The following is a 14,105-nucleotide window of genomic DNA, read 5'->3' on the forward strand; positions in this document are numbered from 1 at the left end:
GCTCTTTGTGCTCAGTCTTCCAAGGATAACTTTTTTGCCGCCAATAATCTCTCTTTGCAATTGACAGCTTACGTATATACAATAATGCTTCCTAACGACTTCGTAACACGTTAAAACGGATAATAAAAACATGTGCAACGGCCTTCATCGCCAACTCGAAAAGATTTACAAGCAGACGCGAAATAGCGAAAATGGAGAATCTCGAACGTTATAAAATATATTTCATTACTTAGACCTTGCCTTTATTCAAGGTACTCACGAATAATAATAGTAATAATAATAATCGTGTATGAATTATGTATATCTCGTAATTATATTTATAAGCATGGTAGCATAAAATAAGTAAGTCCTAGATATAATTAAACTACTTCGCCATATGAGTCTGCGTGATTGTTAAGCGATCTGTTATAAATTTACATCATTAATCAAACCGTTCACCGCTAAACTTAATGAAATTATATCATTAGTTAAGCAGAAGCATGAAACTCAATATGTAATCGAAATATACAACAGCAAAAAAATAAAATGTAACAACCGCAAAACCAGTCTGGATATATACCTGTTTCTTCAGTACATCTTCATTTTTTTATTGCCTACATAATTTAAATATCAGATAGTGCAATGAGAAGTAGGTACACGCTATTTGTCTAACGGGAAGCATCCGCATGCAGGAGGAGAGCAATCTAGGATTTTGCCATCGAATGCGTTTATGTGTTGTACGTAATTGCCAATTATTTTACAATTTACTTTCCGAGACAAAGCTAAATTGGAATATAATGGCGCAAGAAAGGACTATAAAATGAGGTAACTCAGACCTTGGCTGTTAGGTATTCCGACTATTATTGTTTTTACACCTATCTAAGGTTTTTCTGAAATTTATATGTTTATTTGGCTCTAAAAAGTGAGTGCTTCGTTTTATGTGCTTGTATGTTTTATATCTTACTAATTGGTGCATGAGGAAATGCAGTCATATTTTACACAGCGTGAGATCTTGGAGCTTTTTGAAATTGTAATGTAACGAGTTTTCAATTTTTCTGGGATAAACTCGTAGCTTCAGTTCTGGCTGTAGAGTGAAATATTGACATGAATTAAATTGTGCTAGTTTTCTTATAATACTTTTCGATGGAAGTGTTTATGAGCGGCAATCCCTGTACTTGGAGACACGCAGAGGCTGGGCAGGCCGCGTACAAAAACCTCTATCGCAATCGCGTTACATTTCATACCCACAAGGAATAAAATAGCTAAGTAGGTACAAGGTACCCAAAATGTGCATTTCGAAAAGTTGACCACTGATGCAGCCTGGGGATCGAAAAGGTCAGAGCCCACTCTTGGTTGCGGAAAAATGAAATCGTTTCTTATAAACGTAGTAATCAAAGAGACATCACTTTTGGACATTTACTTCTTGAAATGATTGTGAAAATCGGCTCCCTACTTGAAATTTTAACCTTCTTGATTCTCTTTTTTGAGCAATCTCAGATCAATTTGGAATTAACCACATCAAACCCACCTCAAGAGATTCCAAAATCTAATCAAAATCCAAATTCTTCTCCCACACCCCAATATAACTCCCGACGAGCATTTAATCCTTTCGAGGAATTTAAATTTCGCTGTTGAATCATTCATCCATCACTCTTCCCAGAGAAATTATCGATCCCACTCGAGAGAGATTGCCTATCCCATTCGTCCAGAAATGGCTAAGAAACGGTTGAATTTGTCTAAAGCCCTTAGAAATCCCTGTACGTTAACGAGGATACCTACATCGTCACTCTTCTGAATCCGACATCCAAACTCAAACGAGTGATCTCGACTACTATCAGGTCTTCTGCGCTCCCCAAGGATGTCCAACGTCGCCTCATCCCTATAGCGACTCCAAACCGCCGAGGTTGTACGGTCTTCCTAAATTCATAGCTAGCACCCTAAACTCGCCCACCTACAAGCTCGCCAATTACTTGAAGGATTTCAGAGGTCGCACGTCATCTTGCATTCTGAACTCCAGTCATTTCATTTAATGAATCTCCGATATTCGCTTGGACCCCCAAGATTTTCCAATCAGCCTCAATGTTACGTCCCTATTTACCAAGCTTCCCATCATGGATTCTCTCATCATCATTGAGCAGATTCTAAAGGATAACAACCAAGACGCCAGTTTAGTCGACGTAAATTAGATTTATTGAGATTTATAAAGTGTTAAAAATTTGACTACGGACTCTTTACAGACATGGGAAATTATGAGAAGTAGGGGAAAGTCGAAGAGGAATAAATATACATAAATGACGAGAATCTTCGAGGAAGGTGCAAGGAGAGATCAGAGACGTGGCGGAAAAGGAAAGCAAGGCGAGAAAGTGCAGGAACTACACACGACAGAAGTGAAACTTCCCTATTTTGAAATGTAAACGAATCTCAGTAGACTGCCGCCAATCCTAGGAGGCCGTGGTTGAACATCCACCGTTTCACTGGTTTCGTGACCGTTGGCGCTCGTAGGATTCGACTTACCCTACTACTGGGCCTATAGAAGTTAGGCTTCAAAAAAGAAACGCGAGAGGGGTTAGGATGAGAAGGGAGCGGAAGTGAGAAAGAGACGGAAGTGGAGGATAGAGCAAAAGAAAAAGGGGAGCAAAGGGTAAAGAAGACATGAAGATTTCCTTGAATATGGCGCGGGTAGCACGCAAGGAATAAGAACATTTTTGAGATTTTGTAAGAGAATGTGAAGTAGTGAGATGCGATAGAAGGAAGAATTGGAAAAAATGCCCAAAAAATTCACATAGACGAAACGATTCACAAAAGAAAGGGATAAAAAAGTGATTAGGAATAGGGGGAAGAATCAGATGAGGAAAAGGACATGCGGAAGAGAAGGGTGGAGGTAAAGAGAGATAACGATTTAACATCGAGAACGTATGAAAATTCTAGGAACAGGAAACAAAGCAGCATGTGCATCAATGGCGAAAGGAACACAAGAAAGAACATAAAGAATGCAATAGAAAGAGAACTGCTATTAGAACTGACAGAAACGGAGGGAAGCATAATTAATAAACATAGAGGGAGACAGCGAGGGACAATTTATACATACAATGACATGGCGCATGAGACAGATCGGTACAGTTTGCATGATAGTATTGGAAGAGGTATGGAAAAAATAGAAAGATCTGTGGTAGAAACAGAGAGGGAATCGGATCACAACCCGGTGCACATAATTTTATGAAAGACTTTCACGATAAAAAAACGAAGAGAAGCATTGATATGCATAGAAGAAAGTGTGAAGATTTACAGAAGAAGGCTCAAAGACTTGAAAGAAGAAGAGTGTGAGTGAGAACATAGGAGAAGAGTGAAAAAAATGAAGCAGAATATTAAAAATGCATCATGGAAACAGGTAAAAAGCGATGGGGAAGGAAAACAAAAAAGTGATCGAACGGAAATGAAAAATACAGGGTGTTACATATAACATAATGTAAAAAAATTCGATTTCGACGCAATTTGGTATCTGTGGTTTTTGAACATGAAAGTCACGAATCTGAAATTAGTTTTTGAAAATTCAAAAAAAAAATTCCACTGCAATTCTTAGCCGGACAACGAAAATGAAGAGAATTCCACGAAATTTGTCCCTCGCCACTAATAAGTCATCTAATTTGGTATGTAGTAGATAAATTACCTGCAAATAATAAAAAATTAACGATTTAAGTCGATATTATGATACTTAGAATAATGCTTATTGATTTCGTCGAAATCAGAATTTTTTCCGCTCCCCCGTTGAGGGGTGCGACCTTTCGTGGTAAGAATTTAGAAAACATTTTTGCAAAATCAGAAAGGGCATAGGATATACGATTCAAATAAGACCAAGGAGACGAGAAAACTAATAAATAAGACATGGAAAAGAGGAAGACTATCAGAACAGTGGAAGGAAGGGATAATGTGAACGGTTCACAAAAAAGGTGATAAAGATCAGAAAGGAGAATTACGATTATGACTACAGCGTATAGATTATACTCGTACGCACTGGTGCTAAATGAAGGATTGGAAAGGAAATGGAAGAGAAGGGGCTGCTAGAAGAAGACATTGGATTTAGAAGAAGGAGAGGAACGATGGACATAAGTAGTACAAGAACTGCTGGGAAAAGGCGGGAAAAGAACATTTGACAAAAAATTAGGGAACAAACTAAAGGATTTACAGGAAAAGACAAAATGTAGAGTAAGAGTAGGTGTTTTATACATATAACTTAGGCAGGGGTGTCCACTCACTCCAACAGTATTTAGCATACATACAAAAGACGTACAGAAAATTTTACGACAGAATCAAAGTTGAGGAACGAAGATTTAGGGATGGAAAGAATGAGAGGAGCTGCAAGAAAGACAAATATGTGGAGATTTAAAATACTGCAGAGTACCTAGAGCATATAGAGCATCTGATATGGGAATGTAGAAAGGTAGAATAGGCAATATTAAACGAAGAAGAGGAGGAGAACGCCAACAGAGGGGAACAAGCCATGAGGGGATACGAGTAAAGAGACCATAGTAAGGAATAGAACGGGGGAAGGAATATTTACGTTAGAAGAGGGTATTTTTTGCTTTAATATTTTTTTATATTTGGTATGAGCGATATTCTGATATTTTTATGTTTTGCCGAAAAGCGTCAAATAAATAATATTAATAAAAAAAATAGTTAAAAAACCATTACAAATCTGCTGAAACAGCGGGATTCAAAAGTTTTTTAGTGAATTCTATCATATTTACGGACGTCTCGTTTTGTTCATACAAGATAATTAGTTAATAATTTTTGATATAATAGAGAACGAGGGATGTGTACACAGCCAAGATTATCGCGCCCTGATGGACAAACAACACTGTTTGATAGCGACTTTCCGTTTTCTTATCCTCAATTAGAATAGAAATAGCAGGTCACAAACCAACTTAAAATCGTGCAATGTAATACTTAGTACAAAAATTAGTAGCGAATATTTTAAACCCATGACAATGTGGTTAATAAATTATACTACTAGAATTTAACCTCCCTACGTTTACCGTTGCTGTTGATCTTCATCTTGGACACAGTGTTTACGGCTTGATGTAAATAACATTACGAAGTCAAATGAAACCGATTTGTTTATTTAAACTCACTTTCAAGGCGGAAAGAATTTTCTCTTCGCTTAGGGCGGATTTATTCTCTATCCGTTCGATTACGTACCATGTAAATGATCCGTGGAAATGATTTTGAACACAATTTCTGCATAACAATTTTAGTATAGCAGGAATTTTGTCGGTTTAGTTTAATTGCATTTTTTCATCATGACGTGGAAAGTTGTATGTGGAAATACTTAATTACAGTCAGTTGTGGTATGTCTTTCGCCGATAGTTCAACTTGCAGTGTCGAATTGTTTTAGATACAAATGTAAGAAATGATCGCAGATTAAAATGTTACTTTCAACAAAACGCTAAAATTTGCAGTTAGTGAGCACACAAGTTACAGTTAGCTGTTATTAATTAACTAGTAAATTAGATTTCTTCATTGAAAACGTATCGCCAGTCAAGTAGCGAACAACCTCGACTAATTATTAAATTAAGTTGTAACACTTTAATAGTGATGTAATTATTGATTTCAGATTAAGAAAAAATTAAACGACAAGAATGTAGTTCACACAACTCCACCACCAATCACCAAAAGATGTTTCCCAACGCAACAGTATCATCAAGAAGTAGTTCGAGTCGTAGCGGTAACAGTTGTAGTCGAAATTCATCGATGCCATCATTACGAATGCCAAATCCATTATTACCTAAGACGTCGTTTAATCCACTCTATCGTAATACGGACGCGTTTACCAGTTTCGACGCGTCAAACTTCGCGTTTCATGAAAACAAGAGGCTCAAGAAAGAAAAGCAACCTATTTTAAGACGGTTTAACTCGCACGATTCGCACACGAATTTGATTGATGTCAGGGTGGAATCGAATACGTCAAATTCGAATAAAAGTCGTACGGAAGATTCGTTGCCTACCCCAAGTGTAAGTCCGAATTCGACAGAAGAACGGAATAGGCGTCCACAGTATGAGGCTAGAGACTTTTTAGAAAAATACTCGTTACCCAGAATTGTTAGAGTGGAGGATGGTGAACCCCTTTTGCTTTATCGGTGTTTCGATAGTTTCACGAAGGTGCAAGCCCGAGGTGTCTCCAGCAAAAAGGGAAAGGAAAAGGCAGATTTAAATACGTTGCATTTTCCCGAAGGCTATCCTGGTAAGTCGATTTTAATTTTACAGTTTCCACAAAAATGTACCTTATTCTTGCTACAAGGACGCGTTATTATTAACAGTAGCGGGTAATGTGGGAAAATGTGCAATCGGATATTGCAAAAAACTCTTATTGTTTACGTATTATATTTCCCTTCGGGTTAACGTAGTTATCTGACAAACGGTAGCACTGACAACGTCCACGTAATAAATTCACATAAAACTTTGTGAGAACAGGGTTTTCGAACGTTATGTTATGACACTAGTTCTTACGGAAATCTATTGTAGTTTGAAATACAAAGTGTACTTACCTAACTTTCCCACCGCGCAAAATCTTCAAGCCGCATTGAAATTCAATGACCGAATTGGTGCAATCTCCTTCAACTTCTGTAATGAATGAACTTCTTCCATCTTACCCTCGAGCAACGTTCGCCCACATTTCTTAGGTGTCTGTCTGGTTAATTTAAATTTAAAAAAGAAAAGCATTAGTTAAAAATCCTGGTACTATTATCTAAATTTAATGATTCTGTCAAATGCTCAATCTTTATACATTTTTATTGGCCATTAACATTTTTATAAATGATGCAACATATATTTAAATATCGCGGCTGAATGAAAAGATGCGAAAAGTATTGAAATGTATCTAAATTAATAGTGTTAATTTCTCTTGTTGCAACTTAACAAATAAGAGTGGCGTCTGCCTTGATAATTTTGTTTCGTAATTGGAACATCTACCAATAATAATTATGTAACCAAACTTATGAAATGTGATTGTTATTTTCGAGGTTTAATACTGTTCTTTCCAACACATGTCATTAGTTGCAAGATGTTTCCTAAATGCAATGTTCCAAAAGCACATAAATCACGTGTCACTTTTGTTCTAACAATGCGATTAAAACATTGTGCAGGGTCGGAGCGATGAAGGGCTTTATTAGTTTTAAAATTTGAACAAATTTGATGTTTTAAAATGAATTTGTTTAACAAAAATTTTTTTTTAATTTTTATGTGATTAGTTTACTTGGTAATATAACAAATGGAAATGCAATTGCCTTGATTACGAAAACTGCATTATTAGAAAACTGTTTAGGAGTTTTCTAATAATGCATCGGATGTGATAGATTGAAGTTGTTATTTTCATCTGTCTGCTCGTTATTAGGTCATACCCACCATAGTAAGCATTCAAAAATTAGATAATGAAACATTTATATGGGATACAAAATAAAAAATCAAAGTTACAAAGACGTTCCAACATTACCTACCTACGCTGTAATCAAAATGGAAAAAATAAATAAATAGACACGTGAGAAATAGACAAAATGGATCCTTCCAGCGCTGGTAAACTATTTATAATGCTATTGGGGATGCTTACAAGTTAAAAGACAAGTTACAGTTTGAAAAATGGATCAAACGATCTCTAGAAAAAATACAAAGACAAAATTAATTACTTAACGGCAACGATGGCATAGTACATATATTAATACTCGTAATGAAACTGAAACTCAACAGTCGTGTAGTTTAATTAGGTAAAATTTGTCAAGAGATGATTTGGTCTCATGAAGATCGATTGAAAAGTGGCGAAAACAGTTTTTATACGACGACTAATTAAAAAAGACCTTTGACATTGACACTCGAGCTTAACTTTTCCCATGTAAATCCAATTTTGTGCATTTTAAATCGCAAAGCTAAAGGTTAAATGTTTACATAAACATATTCGACTTGGCTAATTTAAATTTAGAAAAAAACCGATATAGAGTCAAGGTAGAACATTTTTTTTCTTCAAATCGTGAATGGTTTAATCTAAAAGCTTAGATAAATCCGCGAAGGATTTTGTTAGGTACCTGAAAAAACAATTTGATATAAAGCATTAGCAAGATTGAAGTCGTGCCAGATTTGCACTAATTACCTAACACTTAACCTCGATCGACAGATTAGCTTTATAATAAAATTCAGCCTCCCACAAGAACACGAAAAACGGTTTTCGGCACATTCTCATTTAGTACATTCCATAAGCCGTACTCTATGAATATTAAGTGAATGAATGACATAATTATATAGTGTATTAAGGCAAACAAAGAATGTACTAGGATTTATTAATTGATGCTGCCATTGTAAGGTAGGTGGGTGATGATTTGATTAACTGTTTTATTATTCTATTTTTTACGGTAATGGGGACTAGATACTGCTGCTCATATTTTTTCTGCGGGAGCTACTTAACATGCTTTACGTATTGTTAAACGTTCGTGTAAATAAAAGCCATTCAGCTTTGAAGGAGTTTAATTGCTATAATAATTGGTTGTGTGAAAAATTTTTAATATTTCCTTTTTTATTACTACTGTAACAAATGATCTGCCAACATAAAGGCTGGGGCACATTCGTAAGGCCTGTATGTAGTGCTTTTGATAGAGGCTGTTCCATAGGCAATTAAAAAATGAAAACTAAGAGAGGATTTAATATAAGTACAGCATTAACATTGTTCTCGTCAACGTTCCTTTAATTTCCCCTACAGTTGTTCTCGCGGACCTTTCTTAAGTACCGATCGAATTCCCTTCAAATTTCCCTCCAAATTTTGATCTCCAATTCCCCTCAAGACCCTATCAGCTTCTCATCTCTCTCACCATAAACTGCTTTCATGTCGTTCCAAGCTTTCATTTTAGGTTTCGCTCACGTGGTGCTCAAATTCTTCTCTGATTTCTTCTTAGTGTTTCCATAATATTTCTGTAATTTTTTATCAATATCGTTAAAATTCATCGTTCCTCTCATATTTACTTGAACTTGCTCTTCAGTTTTTTTTTTCAATTCCCAGTCGGCGAGCATGGATGGAATTGTTCAGCTGGCGTCTCCATATTTCTTACGTGAATAATAAAAAAAATTTTTAAATTAAGTTCAACTAACCCCCCCCCCTCTGCCAAACGAAATACTATCGATAATTGCACAAATATTCTCATGTAATCGTAATAATTTTACCTTGAATAAACTCAGTCGCTGAAGAGAGCTCTCCCGAAGCGAGTCCGAATCTAGAACAAAACAAGATCCACGATACGCTTTATAACAAAACAGAAGAAAATGAAAGTACCCCAGGCTGGTTAAATGTCTAGTTTAATCCAGTTGCTCGGATTCTTATCTAGTCTCCCAAGTGTCCATTTGGCCGGTGCAATCACGAATGGCTTAAAAATATGGTTGTTATCCCTCTGATAAGAGCGAAACAGGTACTGCGCCCAATTAAGTTGATAATTTCGCACAGGAATACCCTGACAGTCCTTACTCCCTGGAACTGCCATGGTGTTGTTCAGCTGGGCGTACCCGGAGAACCCTCTCTAAAATGACCACATAAAACACCCATCCCAAACGCACCTACCTCTAATTAAACGAGAGGGTGTTGAAACCAAATAATAGCGAGTAAAGATGATTAATTAACGTCAGGTCAACCGTCAGGTATTGCATGTCTAAAAAGTAAAGGCACCAGAAACGATTAGGGCGGATCATTTACGTGTCGATAATCTTATAAATCCGACAAAAGTGGAGATAGCTGCTTCAGCTTGCTTTACTACCGCAATTACAAGCACAACGAAAAACGTCAATTACTAAAGACGCCATTGAATAATTTAAGCAATTAGACCCTTACCATTAGCGACACTTTCGCTTCACCGGCGTGTTGGAAGAAGGAATCTCCTACCTCTTTAGATTTTAAACAAGCAGTTATTCTAATTTTTTGTGCTTTGCCGAAGTTCCATCGGGAGATTAACAACTTTTAAACTTTTATAAATCAGATTTGAGTATTATTCCAACATCTAGATTGTAGGTGCTTATTTAAAGCGTGTACTTAGTCCACGCGTGCGCCATCATTGAATCCTTGAGGAAAACCGCGTCTTTTAGTTGTCCAATGACAAAATTACAATATGCTTAACATCTCCAACCAATTGGGAGCTCTGGAGCGAGTGAGTGTACTAGGGGATGAACGGATGATTTTCCCAATTACACTTACGGCAATATGACATCAAGAATAAATTAGAAGTTCTAACTTGCCTTCTTTTCTAAAATGATCAGTAGGTAGATAGTCCATACAAGATAAAACCACGCCATAATTTAATCCTTGGTATCCCGGTAAAACAATCCACCTAAGTAATTTATTGCATTTCCTAATAAGTACTCTATTAGCACGATATTCTTATCTCAACTGACAGTAATAACTATTAATTTTGTAACTGTATTAACGCTACTTCAAGGTGTCGTTTACAAACGTAAAGGAAATTTCTGCTTGTAGAACAATAGCCTATAATTTTATTTTAACACAAGACAATCATTTGTATTTAGTGACATTTTGTTCAAAACTAGTTTCATCGACCTTGCCTATTACAAATATTCTCATAGTAAATTTAAATTGGACACTATTGTTTTAAAAATAATAGGATGTGAAATATCAAAGACTATTTTCCATACTAGGCTAATGAAACGTCGCAGAATCTTTAAAATTGCGAGATCATCGAAAGTGAATCTAATCTCGAAATGCTCTAAATATTCCCTGCTGGTCAAACTTGCAGGTTCATCGATTTATACAAGAATGTCGGGTTGAGCTATGCATTATGTAAAATAATTTTTTTATCGATTATATTTTACTAAAAAAGGCAGACTAATACAAATAGTTGTAGGCTTAACGTGTTTAAGGAAAAAACAGGATATTACGCCTTCGTCAAGATGCGGTTGTGTAATAGTTGTGAAATCGTTTGGAATCTTAGGCTGCATCAAATTATAATCAATTTCGAATTATTGTGGTTTATACTATTACGAAAAGTAATAAATGCAATAAAAAGCGAATATTGAAATAGATATTAATTTAAAAACCGTTGTTCAATTACTGTTTCTTATAGAAGAATATATATTTAAAAGTATGTTAGAAGTTAACACCTTACTAATGTATCAGTAGGTAATTCTTGTAACGTGCATCAATGTACAACATGTACCAAAATTTCACACAATTTTTTAATAATAAAAATTCCACGCTGACGAATTAGTGTTTCCATGTACAAATTGCACAGACACATAAAACATTTAAAAGAATGGAATTCTAATTTTAAAACTTTTTCTATTTTCGAACTTTTATCCACTCGCTATTTTCACACAGTGTATGTAGTTATTTTCTATAATAAAAGCTGATGAACTGTGTATAATATGCGGTTTTTTAGCTTCTTAGAATTAAATTTCTGCTCCGTGAAAAAACCTTAGTTGGACGCTCATGGATGAAATATAATATACAAATACAGTTAGGCAAGTTATTTCAATGGGTGTGAATAAATCATTTTTAAAACGTAATCGAGAAACTAAAAAAATTCCCCAAACATCAGTTCTCCGGTTTTGATACCCAGAGTCGAAAAACCAAGCAAATAAATACTGAAAAGTGAAATAATTGCTACAGCGGAGTATGCTTCGTTCGTTAATTCGTACAATTGCAATAATAGGTTAGGTTAGGTTGGAGGAAAGTACCTGCAAAGAGAAATGCAACATTTCGGAGAATTTCTCTAAGGGCTTGATTATTCCGTAGAATTTGAATACGTATGCCAGGCGGCCTTTAAATGCCTATTAATCATCGGTGAAGAAGGTAAAAATCGATAAATATAGCATAACCGTATAACCCAAGCATTTACTAAGCTATTTTGGTTTAAAAAAATGCGCTTTATCTTCATAATATTTGTACACAATTTATACTTGTTTCAGGCATATGTCCGAACAACACTAGATTTCAATGGCCGGAATATTCGTAATTCTCTACCTAATGAAATCAAGTATTCTCCAAAAATTAGTCATTTTAAAGCAAAGTCTAACAAACTTGAAAGAATATTGTGTTTACGGTGTGACAGAATTATCAATTTGTGGAGACAGTCTAAATATATGATAGGTAATTAATATTTTTAACACTGTAAGTTAGAAATCTCTATCTACCTACTATCTGTCCGTCTGTCCATCTGTAATGTCAAGCTGTACCCATACCCAAAAGCTCGTTTGCTTTATTTGTTTAATTTATTATTTATTTAGCTTACACCAATAAAAAAACCGCGTATTTTGCTAGAAGTGGGCGCACCGTGCAACAGTAGAGCTAATTGAAACATTTGCGATGCATCATCTTTGCGCATTAATTAATTAATGAGAGAATTGAATGCCACAAAAAGCGACACTTTTTACGTACCTACTTTTATTGCGACCTTTAATTCCTTACAAAGGAAAGTGAACAAATTATTCTATCTAATACGGACATCACATTGAATATAATTAAACTGCTACAAGACGTACTTACGCCAATCTGTGAGTTAAATATGAAATCATCATTGCACGCCGAGTCTAAAAGACCTAAAATTCTTTTTTAGAAAAATTATTGTGACTTTTATCCAAAGTATCGGAATTGTTATTTGACCTAAAATTGCAGTTGTAGTTTATTTCTAATTTGGAGGAGGTTGCCAAATTTGTTTTAAACGGCATTTTTTTAAAATGGGTTTTTCAATGCACAAATGTCTTTTTATTTATTCCGACAGATTCCATTGTACTTATGGTTTGTTCATCTAGCTAGGTATTATGGTCAAAATGGGACGAAAAACTATTAATGTTATTATTTTTTAATATTACTATTACTCCTTATTTTTATGTCATATACCAAATTGTATCCGAGTGCCTAGTTTTGGCGTTTACTTGAAAAACTGAGGTTAATTTCTCTAATTACATTTTGAGTGATGAAATACTTACACGGGTTTGGCAGATGCGGGACCTTGGGTTACAATTTGGTCTTAAGATGCGCTTTATGAATAGATCGGAAAGTAGCGTACATCCTAAACCCTAAGCGACAAAATATTGGACAATACAGAGTGAAAGTTCGTTCAAAACTAGTAACAAAATCACCCGCCTGCTAGTTGTAAGTGGCAGTATTATAACGGCCGGCGTTAAAAAAGTCACTATTTTGAAGATCAACTAAACCATAAGAGCCACGGAGGGACAGAGGCCCTATGATGTAGGGAAAAAAACACTCCCTGAACTATACAATGAGGACCATATAAAAGTCATACATGAAAAAAAATTCCTCTTTTTGTCACTATTTCAAATACATTATGGCAGACGATATTAAGCCTAGCTTTAATAGCGACAGATGGTTTAGATAGAAGCTCGGATAGAAGTGACGTCTGCCTCTGTTAAAGTTCAAGTGTGAATAAAACAGGTTAAAGTCTTTCCTCCTTGAAACGCCAAAAATAATGCAAAATTTCACTGCTTTTTGGCTGTCGATTCACAGTTGCAAATCTGGAATGTTTGACGTAGATGGACTCTCTCAATATATTACCAAATTACCGCATTTATTGCAAGTGGCCAGTGGGGCTATTTTTTTGTGTCTAATATAATTGGCCTACTAAAATCGAGGTTGTTTTTCAAGGTTGAATCTTTAAAGTAATGAGTACGTTGAAACCATAATAGGGCATTTTTTATTTATGGAAAATGAGATAAAAATAGCAAATAACTAATTGCGGTTGAATTAGAAATCGTAAAATACCCTGCCGAATAATTTCAGTTCTAAGTTACCAAGTTTTACATCTAAGACTCTTGATAAGTTCCTTGTTTTGCAATAAATAACATTAATACATGGTCATAATATCATCTACTTTTTGACGTAGTCCCCCCGAAACTCGACGCACTACAGCCCAGCCTTTGTCCAACTCCGAGATCTTCGTCTGGAAGTGCTTATAATCGCGCGCTTTGACACCTCGTTATTTGTGGAAAAAAACAATTCCCGGCCAATACAACAGTCTTCGCCTTCTTCGCAGGTTGCGTCCATAATAGTCCATTCGATCTTTTCTCAACAGACTCAAACCCTCCTTGCAGGGCCGGTTAAACCACAAGGCGAACATAGGCGGCTGCCTGGGGTG

General features: G+C 35.6%; 1 protein-coding gene across 2 annotated transcripts in view; it reads left to right on the plus strand.

The window, feature by feature from the left end:
• LOC116158854 overlaps positions 1-14,105 on the plus strand; it is a 51,816-nt gene that overhangs the window by 28,030 nt on the left and 9,681 nt on the right. Inside the window, exons 1-2 of one of the 2 annotated variants that reach the window (XM_031471706.1) lie at positions 5,360-5,379; positions 5,591-6,217. In XM_031471706.1, the coding sequence (XP_031327566.1) occupies positions 5,653-6,217 (565 nt within the window). In that variant the 5' untranslated portion in view covers positions 5,360-5,379; positions 5,591-5,652. Of the gene's footprint in view, positions 1-5,359; positions 5,380-5,590; positions 6,218-14,105 lie in introns of those variants that run through there. The other variant, XM_031471705.1, reaches the window with a different exon arrangement.

The sequence above is a fragment of the Photinus pyralis genome, unplaced genomic scaffold (genome assembly GCF_008802855.1).
Source record: "Photinus pyralis isolate 1611_PpyrPB1 unplaced genomic scaffold, Ppyr1.3 Ppyr1.4_LG1, whole genome shotgun sequence".
Classification (NCBI taxonomy): Eukaryota; Metazoa; Arthropoda; class Insecta; order Coleoptera; family Lampyridae; genus Photinus; species Photinus pyralis.